The 11,089-nt window shown below is 43.9% G+C and overlaps 1 protein-coding gene across 5 annotated transcripts in view; it reads left to right on the plus strand.

Moving 5' to 3' along the window:
• The window catches only part of LOC123745526 (slit guidance ligand), a 918,311-nt gene that overhangs the window by 553,028 nt on the left and 354,194 nt on the right, over positions 1–11,089 (plus strand). For all 5 annotated transcript variants that reach the window (XM_069321856.1, XM_045726133.2, XM_069321858.1 and 2 more), the window contains exon 2: positions 7,990–8,061. In XM_069321856.1, coding sequence (XP_069177957.1) covers positions 7,990–8,061 — 72 coding nt within the window. The remainder of the gene's footprint in view (positions 1–7,989; positions 8,062–11,089) is intronic.

Raw genomic sequence — 11,089 nt, forward strand, 5'->3', positions numbered from 1 at the left:
AAGCAATTATGTGTGACGTGACTACCTTGTGTAAAGCTTCTCTCTCCCACCACCTCCTTGCCTTTCATTCCTTGTTCCTTATTCTCCTTGTTTCTCCTTTGTCTTCTCCTCTCTGTTTGCTCTCACTTTTTACGTCTTCCAATATTCTCTCCTCGTGTCTCCTCTCATCCCTTACTACCTGACCTAATGAATGGGGATGCAAATACGACGATAATAAAGGTTGGGAGGGAATCAGTGGGCCATTCATCACGGGAGACAACAATGGCGGCCGCCACCCAGGGCGGACTGACCCTCACATTCCCAGGTCGAGGCTCCTCTGTCGGGCGGCGGGTCACCCTCCCGCGCATGCGCTACAGCTTCCGTTTTCTGCGGCTTGTTGCCGTTTTCTGTGTTTTGTTACTCTTTAATACTACTTTGTACTGTTTTTGTAAGTCTTGTTACCGTTTTCTATGTCTTGTTACTGTTTTTGTATGTCTTGTTACCGTTTTCTATGTCTTGTTACTGTTTTCTTTGCTTTGCTATAGTTACTAGTTTATATTAATACTCCGTGTCCTTTGTCCCCTGACCACGTTATCTTTATTTATATCTCATTTCCCTATTTGTGTTCTTCGTCCACGTTCCCTATTTTTGGCACCCCCCCCTCCCCCCCACCCCCCCCCCCCCCCCCCCCCGACCCTCCCAGCCTGCAACGCTAATTGGATCTGGCAGGTGTCATCTCCTCCTGATCTTTTGACAGCGCATTTATTTTTTTTGCCCCTGTTGCAATATGTCCCGCCCACAAGGTGAGGGGTGGACCCGAGTGGGAGGACGCCTGTCACTGCTCGCTTCACGCCAGGTGTCAAGGTCCAGTTATAGGAATAACGACAGGTATAAACGTCTCAGGTAGGTTACGGTCTCATGAGGACGCAAGAGTAATGGACGCAAGAGTCCATATATACCTTGGTCCATAGGAGGTAGTTCCTATTGGTCCATAGGAGGTAGCTCCTATTGGTCCATAGGAGGTAGTTCCTATTGGTCCATAGGAGGTAGCTCCTATTGGTCCATAGGAGGTAGTTCCTATTGGTCCATAGGAGGTAGCTCCTATTGGTCAATAGGAGGTAGTTCCTATTGGTCCATAGGAGGTAGCTCCTATTGGTCCATAGGAGGTAGCTCCTATTGGTCCGTAGGAGGCAGATCCTATTGGTCCATAGGAGGTAGTTCCTATTGGTCCATAGGAGGTAGCTCCTATTGGTCAATAGGAGGTAGCTCCTATTGGTCCGTAGGAGGTAGTTCCTATTGGTCCGTAGGAGGTAGCTCTTATTGGTCCATAGGAGGTAGCTCCTATTGGACCATAGGAGGTAGTTCCTATTGGTCCGAAGGAGGTAGCTCCTATTGGTCCATAGGAGGTAGTTCCTATTGGTCCATAGGAGGTAGCTCCTATTGGTCCGTAGGAGGTAGCTCCTATTGGTCCGTAGGAGGTAGCTCCTATTGGTCAATAGGAGGTAGCTCCTATTGGTCCGTAGGAGGTAGCTCCTATTGGTCCGTAGGAGGTAGCTCCTATTGGTCCATAGGAGGTAGCTGCTATTGGTCTATACGAGGCGGCTCCTATTGGTCGAGTCCAACCACTTGGGCTGGACGGAAGAGCGACGGTCTCGCTTCATGCAGGTCGGCGTTCAATCCCCGACCAAGTGGAATGGTGCCCAAGTGGTTGGGCACCATTCCTTCCCCCCGTCCCATCCCAAACCCTTATCCTGACCCCTTCCCAGTGCTATATAGTCGTGATGGCGTGGCGCTTTCTCCCTGATAATTCCCTTCTTCTCCTATTGGTCGATACGAGGCAGCTCTTATTGGTCGATACGAGGCAGCTCCTATTGGTCGATACGAGGCAGCTCCTATTGGCCCATTCGAAGCAGCTCCTATTGGTTCGTACGAGGCAGCTCCTATTGGTCCATTCCTAAGGGAATTTATGGATATACAGTGTATATATGTATATATTATGGATATATGGAATTTATGGATATACAGTATATATATTATATATATATATATATATATATATATATATATATATATATATATATATATATATATATATATATATATATGTCGTACCTAGTAGCCAGAACGCACTTCTCGGCCTACTATACAAGGCCCGATTTGCCTAATAAGCCAAGTTTTCCTGAATTAACATATTTTCTCTAATTTTTTTCTTATGAAATGATAAAGCTACTCATTTCATTATGTATGAGGTCAATTTTTTTTATTGGAGTTAAAATTAACGTAGAAATATGACCGAACCTAACCAACCCTACCTAACCTAACCTAACCTATTTTTATAGGTTAGGTTAGGTTAGGTAGCCTAAAAAGCTAGGTTAGGTTAGGTTAGGTAGGTAAGGTAGTCGAAAAACAATTAATTCATGAAAACGTGGCTTATTAGGCAAATCGTGCCTTGCATAGTAGGCTGAGAAGTGCGTTCTGGCTACTAGGTACGACATATATATATATATATATATATATATATATATATATATATATATATATATATATATATATATATATATATATATATATGCGAACAAGCCTGAATGGTCCCCAGGACATATGCAACTGAAAACTCACACCCCAGAAGTGACTCGAACCCATACTCCCAGAAGCAACGCAACTGGTATGTACAAGACGCCTTAATCCACTTGACCATCACGACCGGACATAATGAGGTGATAGCCGAGGCTATATGAACCACCCCACCGCCGGCACTCGGATAGTTATCTTGGGCATAGCATTTTACCAAATCACCTCATTCTTTCCTCACGTGTGCCCCAAAGAATGAGGTGATTTGGTAAAATGCTATGCCCAAGATAACTATCCGAGTGCCGGCGGTGGGGTGGTTCATATAGCCTCGGCTATCACCTCATTATGTCCGGTCGTGATGGTCAAGTGGATTAAGGCGTCTTGTACATACCAGTTGCGTTGCTTCTGGGAGTATGGGTTCGAGTCACTTCTGGGGTGTGAGTTTTCAGTTATATATATATATATATATATATATATATATATATATATATATATATATATATATATATATATATATATATTTTTTTTTTTTTTTCCCTCAGTTGCACATAGTTTTTTTCTGTGGAAAAAAACAAGGTGTTGGCCGACCTTTCAATGGACGGGTTGTGAATGGATGACTCCTGATTGTTGTAATTATCTGGTGTAATGTTGACCTTAAGGGTGTGTGAGGGGTGGAGACGGTGAATGGTTCAGTGTAGTGAGTCACGGTGACTGTGCACGCCAGTGTGTCACCGTAGCTGTGAGTGTGGAGTGTTCACAGTTGACCAGCGTCCGCCATCATTATTTACACCAAGTGTCGAAGGATTGGTTACTGGCTCCAGACGATGCCTGTGTTTCACAGTACTGTGTGTGTTTCACAGTACTGTGTGTTGCACTGTACTGCGTGTTTCACAGTACTGTGTGTTGCACTGTACTGCGTGTTTCACAGTACAGTGTGTGTTTCACGGTACTGTGTGTGTTTCACAGTACTGTGTGTGTGTTTCACAGTACTGCGTGTGTGTTTCACAGTACTCTGTGTTTCACAGTACTGTGTGTTTCACTGTACTGTGTGTGCTTAACAATACTGTGTGTGTTTCACAGTACTGTGTGTATTTCACAGTACTGTGTGTGTTTCACAGTACTGTGTGTGTTTCACAGTACTGCGTGTGTGTTTCACAGTACTGTGTGTGTTTCACAGTATTGTGTGTGTTTCACAGTACTGCGTGTGTGCTTCACAGTACTGTGTGTGTTTCACAGTACTGTGTGTGTTTCACAGTACTGCGTGTGTGCTTCACAGTACTGTGTGTGTTTCACAGCACTGTGTGTTTCACGTTACAGTGTGTGTTTCACAGTATTGTGTGTGTGTTTCACAGTACTATGTGTGTGTTTCATAGTACTGCGTGTGTGTGTTTCACTGTACTGTGTGTGTGTTTCACAGTACTGTGTGTGTGTGTTTCACAGTACTGTGTGTGTGTTTCACAGTACTGTGTGTGTTTCATAGTACTGCGTGTGTGTTTCATAGTACTGTGTGTGTTTCACAGTACTGTGTGTGTGTTTCACAGTACTGTGTGTGTGTTTCACAGTACTGTGTGTGTGTTTCATAGTACTGTGTGTTTCATAGTACTGCGTGTGTGTTTCATAGTACTGTGTGTGTTTCACAGTACTGTGTGTGTGTTTCACAGTACTGTGTGTGTTTCATAGTACTGCGTGTGTGTTTCATAGTACTGTGTGTGTTTCACAGTACTGTGTGTGTGTTTCACAGTACTGTGTGTGTGTTTCACAGTACTGTGTGTGTGTTTCATAGTACTGTGTGTGTTTCATAGTACTGCGTGTGTGTTTCATAGTACTGTGTGTGTTTCACTGTACTGTGTGTGTGTTTCACTGTACTGTGTGTGTGTTTCACAGTACTGTGTGTGTGTGTTTCACAGTACTGTGTGTGTGTTTCACATTACTGTGTGTGTGTCACAGTACTGTGTGTGCTTCACAGTACTGTGTGTGTGTTTCACAGTACTGTGTGTGTTTCACTGTACTGTGTGTGTTTCACAGTACTGTGTGTGTGTGTTTCACAGTACTGTGTGTGTGTGTGTGTGTTTCACAGTACTGTGTGTGTGTGTGTGTTTCACAGTACTGTGTGTGTGTCACAGTACTGTGAGCTGTCAGTAATACACTTTACTCTTCAGTAATGCTCTGGATAACTGTGATTGAGAAGCCTAATTAACAATCTATAATGAAGTTCACACTGATGTACAGACAATCTGAATACCTCGCCTCCATTAAAAAATATACAGGTTGGAGAGACTTAAATTATAATATAAAGTTACTAATTAAGATGATAATTGGCCTTACTTCTCCGTCCAACTATCAAACTATTTAAAACTGGTTGTTGAAACTGCCGTGTCCGCGCGCCCTCTACCTGCCTTGACTTGAGAGGTACACGAGCAGTGAGGGACAGTTGTGGTGGTGTGGTGTGGTCTGTCAGCACCTGTCATCTACGGGGCTGGGTCTGTCAGCACCTGTCATCTACGGGGCTGAGTCTGTCAGCACCTGTCATCTACGAGGCTGAGTCTGTCAGCACCTGTCATCTACGAGGCTGAGTCTGTCAGCACCTGTCATCTACGGGGCTGGGTCTGTCAGCACCTGTCATCTACGGGGCTGGGTCTGTCAGCACCTATCATCTACGGGGCTGGGTCTGTCAGCACCTGTCATCTACGGGGCTGGGTCTGTCAACACCTGTCATCTACGGGACTGGGTCTGTCAGCACCTGTCATCCTCACTGCTGCCTTGTTTACACCCTCACACGACGCCACCCAAACTCACCTTTGGTTACGGCATCTACTGTATCATAAGGTGGTGAACAGCACCCAACTTAACCACACACACACACACAAGCTTGGTCATACCTGGTCCACCAAGTTAACAGCGCCAGGCCTTAACGCTATTCTGAATAAGGATAGAAGGCAAGTTAGCACCTTTACTAATACTCCTTTACTTTCATTTATTATGGTAGCCAGTGGATGCTACTAAAATAAAGTCCTTCCAATCTATATATTTTTTAGCGATTATTATACCTAAACTTCAATTTACGTTTTAATGTGAAGTTACTTTTTTCCTTTGATAACTCTGGGGGTTGTGCCCTGTTGGATTAATTAACTTTATCATTTTGGGGAAGAATTTAACGTGGCTGTATTTAAGAATGATTAATTATGAAGGCGTATCATTTATATATAAATATTCCTTTTATGTTCCAGGTATTCGGTAGTTATTATCGTGGATATAAACTACTAAATTAGTTTTTTCTTGTACTTGAGTCATTTTTTAAGTCTTGCTCCATTATGAAATTTGGTATAATATTTTAAGATATTTATTATATTTTTTATTTATATATATAATACTATTTTATTTATATTTATAACTTTATTTTTATTTATAAGTTTTATTTATATTTTATTTATAACTTTTTTATATTATATATAATTTCCTTTTATATTGGAAAGCGAGCCGAATGCAGCCCTGATTAAACTATCATAGTTATTAATATAGTTTTATAAACATTGTATAAGATCTATGTTAAAGCATGGTGTATAAATAATCAGTACGACAATAGGAAAGATGATTACTATACATAGGATCAAGAACGAGAAACTAGATAATGGGTACTCGTCTAAACTATTTTTACATTTTTTTTCTCTCCTGATGCTTCACTATCCACTTCAGTTGGATGTTAACATCCAAATATCTGTAGTGGTAAAGTATATATGAAGGTGTACTCTGGCACAGCGATACTTCACTGGAAACAAGGTACAGCTCTCTATAGGGCATTCATCACTGTGTACAGCTCTCTATAGGGCATTCATCACTGTGTACAGCTCTCTATAGGGCATTCATCACTGTGTACAGCTCTCTATAGGGCATTCATCACTGTGTACAGCTCTCTATAGGGCATTCATCACTGTGTACAGCTCTCTATAGGGCATTCATCACTGTGTACAGCTCTCTATAGGGCATTCATCACTGTGTACAGCTCTCTATAGGGCATTCATCACTGTGTACAGCTCTCTATAGGGCATTCATCACTGTGTACAGCTCTCTATAGGGCATTCATCACTGTGTACAGCTCTCTATAGGGCATTCATCACTGTGTACAGCTCTCTATAGGGCATTCATCACTGTGTACAGCTCTCTATAGGGCATTCATCACTGTGTACAGCTCTCTATAGGGCATTCATCACTGTGTACAGCTCTCTATAGGGCATTCATCACTGTGTACAGCTCTCTAGAGAGCATTCATCACTGTGTACAGCTCTCTAGAGAGCATTCATCACTGTACATCTTTGTGACATGTTTATGAGGAAGTGTTCTTGGCTAAATTGTTGTAAGATGTGGTAATTGTTTGGCTCGTGGAGAAGTATAGGTAGACATTATACGACGACCTCGGGGCCAGGTCGTGAGTGCACTCTCTCAGGTCGTACCTATCACAGCCAGATAACTATAGACTCGCCTGCTCTGTAAAATCTATTATGATCTAGCCTTGGAATAGCAGAGGAATGATCATATTACACAAATTAAGTTTATAAGTTACTAACACAAGTCTAGTGTTGAAAGTAAAAATTAAAAGGGAGAGAGAAGTTCTCTCCGAAAAATGAGAGAATTTAACGTTAACACTGAAACCTCCATATTAGGCTGCTTCACTGTGAAACTATTTGTCAGAGACTAAAGTTTGTATGTTTGGCAAATATTAACATTGATTAAGTACACTTTTGTGAATATTAATGAAAACAATGTGTAGCATTAATCATTCGGTCAGTAATTAATGAGTAATAGCGATCAGTGTCACCAACACTGACATTACACATTTATAATTGATCCAGGAACAATCACAAAATTCAGAGTTCCTCACCAAATTAGTTATAGGCAGAGTAATTAAAATGTTCATAACTTGGCAAGAATATTGTATATAATAACTTGTAACTGAGAATCTCGCCTCTGCCAGACAAGAGGAATACACAGCCTAGCTCCAAATGTGTACCTCAAAACAATCACTTCGACAAATAATAAAGAATAGTTAAGTACACCTGGAAATGTCTAATTAGACGAGTCAACTACGCTAGCTCTGACAAACTTTTATGTCTGTCTACTTAATGTTCCATTAATATGTTCCGTAGAGCAACTGTTGGGTGTTGTGGCGAGTGGATGTATGGTAGTGGAGGCCTGGTAGTGGAGGCCTGGTAGTGGAGGCCTGGTAGTGGAGGCATGGTAGTGGAGGCCTGGTAGGAGGGGGGAAGCTTTACTGACATACATATTAATTATTCATTTGGGAAGGAATCTGTAATAATATTTGTATTATTAGTGATAATACAGTTTATGTGTTGCTGCTAATGATAACTTTTAAAACTGTATGTAATGACCTATGATAACGTGCACGGATAAATATTAATCTGTGTGTGTTTTTTTGTTTTCCAGGGATCTCCAGGGCAATGAGTTGACAGCAGTGTACTACACAGACCTGGCTGGCCTCTCACAGCTGCGCATCCTGTGAGTAACAAAGTTATTCTCTATTCACCATTCTTTTCCAGCCTAAGAGTTTTTGGATAGAAATATCTCAAGTGTTTTTTGTCGTGGACTTTTTGGATACCTCTTTTGTTTTTGTTTTTACCTTCGAGAAAGAGTGAAAGAGAAGTATTGCTCGCTGGCTCGATAAGCTTTATTCTTCTAGAGAGCTCCTGATCAGTCAGGTTGTCATGAATACAGGGTCTTTGAGCTGCCGCCAGCAACAACTGGGTTAGACAGAAAGACACTAAGGCGGCCTATCTACAGCTCGGTAATGCGAGCTTGCAAGTACGATAAGGCGCCCTTTCGAAATCGTGCACAGGTAATCTAACAGGACTACTTCATGGTAAATGTGATAAACCTTATTCACAATGAAATCACAATAATGTGATATATTTATAGAGAGACTGGGGCAGAACCGGGGGGTAGGAACCAGCGTCCTGGGTCACCTCAGGTCCCAAGAGTGTTTGATAGTGTCTTACTGGAGTGAACGATATGGAAGAAAATACAGAATAGAACCAGTGAAAAGCAGGGGTGCCATATGCACAATCGAATACCACACAGGGCATTTACCTCCTTACAAGATCTGAACCATACTCGACCGCTTGGCCGCAGCCCTGCTCCGCATTCGGCCTGACAATCAGGCCTGAAGAAGACACAGGTGATGGGACAAGACGTCAATGAGCTACCCTGTATAAACATCACAGACAGCGAGCTGAAGGTGGTCCACGAGTCTGTGTACCTGGGCTCCATAATCTCAGACACCCTTTCCCTGGACACTGAGCTCAACAGGCGTATTGGGAAGGCCTCAATAACACTGGCCAGGCTCATAAAGCGCGTTTGGACAATTGTCACTCTGGCAATACACATCAAGGCAGAGGTCTACACGGCATGTGTGGTGAGTACACATCTCTACGGCTCGGAATTCCTGACCCCGCGCTCTCGCCAGGAGAGATGGCTCGATACCTTTCACATGAGGAACCTGAGACGCATCCGTAACATCACGTGGAGAGAACACGTCACCAACAATGCAGTGCTCGAGAGACAACAAGAATCCCTTCAGTGTTCACTTTCCTGAAGCAGAGACGCATGCGATGGCTGGGACATGTCACACGCATGGAAGATGGCCGCATACCGAACGACCTCTTATATTGAGAACTGGCATCAGGAAAGCGACCCACCGGAAGATTTTTCAAGACTTGCTGCTTTTCAAAGACGCCTGCAAACGCGACCTCAAGCAGCTGAACATCGACATCACCACTTAGAAGGCAGCAGCTGCGGACAGATCTGCCTAGAGAGGCAAAGTACGGAAGGGACTTCAATAATTCGAGGGCGAACTGAAGTGGCAGGCGGAGGAAGAGGAAGTCTCGACCCTTGACGGACACAATCGCTTCGGCGTTTATCTGCACTCGCTGCGACCGGGTCAGCCGTTCCCGGGTTGACCTTCACAGCCACAGCAGACGGTGTCTGCACCCAACCAGACACCGAGGCCACAACTCCATAACCCCACGGGACAGACGAATGCCTACTACTAATATGTATAAACATCAGAGGCCCACGGTTGTTTCAACATACTTCCAGCGAGTATAAGAAATATTGCCGGAACAACCGTGGACGTTTTCAAGAGAAAACTATCTAGTTTTCTTCAAGGAGTACCGGACCAACCAGGCTGTGGTGGATATGTGGGTCTGCGGGCCACTCCAAGCCCGCTTGGTCCAAGCCTGGTGGACCAAACTCTCACAAGTCAAGCCTGGCCCTGAGCCGGGCTTGGGGAGTAGAAGAACTCCCATAACCCCATCAAGCAGGTGGAGAATTTCATTACCTACACCAGTGTGTGTGTTTGCGGGCGACGTGTAAAACTTGGACTAGCTACCAGCTCGGGGCATCAAGGTACCTTGTAGGTTCGCCCAACTTCTAGGTTGTGTAAACTTTAGCACATCGTGGTCCATGGGTTAAGGTGTGTGTGTGTGTGTGGGATATCCCAGGACGCTGTTAGATAACTGTCCTGCTCCGAACATTTTCTCAAAATAAACCTAACTCGTTGATAACTGCTCTAAATGTTGCACAACCAGTCGTGAATGAAACGTAACTGGTTCTATCTTAATGTGATTACCTTTGAAAACCACGAGTCACAATACCGGGGCTGAAATAACCGACTTAACCCACACACATATGACAAGACCTGGACGTCTTGGACCTTCCTGGGTCCTTATCGTGTAATGTCAGGACTTGATAAGGTTCAGGGCCTGATAAGGGTTCAGGTTGGGCCCAAACTTTTAATTTCATATCTTGTCATGTGTGGGTTGGGTTATATGATCGCCTTCCTCGATCAATATTGAACATTTTTAGCAGTCGTACATGAAATTGAACTTTCTTTTATGGTCAATACTGTAAATGGTTTACAGTCGTAAATGAAGGTGAACTGTGTAAATAAAAGTAGCATTATTGTGGCGTGAAGGCGACGAGTAAAGAGACCAGCGAGGCTCCTGGCGTGCACTGAGCGATGAGCCTCACTGATGAGTAAAGAGACCAGCGAGGCTCCTGGCGTGCACTGAGCGATGAGCCTCACTGATGAGTAAAGAGAGCAGCGAGGCTCCTGGCGTGCACTGAGCGATGAGCCTCACTGATGAAGTTTTAATGTCTTTTTTATTACTTTTTCCAACGAGGTAAACGCCGAGCTGAGGGAAAACACCTGCATTTTTGGTGTGTGTGTTTGCGGGGGGGGGGGGCTTGTTTGGTGTTTGGGGGGAGGCTTGTTTGGTGTGTGTGTTGGGGGAAGCTTGTTTGGTGTGTGTGTGGTTGGGGGGGGGGGGCTTGTTTGGTGTGTGTGTTTGGGGGGGGGCTTGTTTGGTGTGTGTGTGTGTGGGGGGCTTGTTTGGTGTGTGTGTGCATGTTTGGGGGAGGGCTTGTTTGGTGTGTGTGTGTGTGTTCGGGGGGGGGGGCGTGTTTGGGGGGGGCTTGTTTGGTGTGTGTGGGGGGAGGCTTGTTTGGTGTGTGTGTGTGTGTTTGGGGG

Source organism: Procambarus clarkii, chromosome 10 (genome assembly GCF_040958095.1).
Source record: "Procambarus clarkii isolate CNS0578487 chromosome 10, FALCON_Pclarkii_2.0, whole genome shotgun sequence".
NCBI classification, from domain to species: Eukaryota; Metazoa; Arthropoda; class Malacostraca; order Decapoda; family Cambaridae; genus Procambarus; species Procambarus clarkii.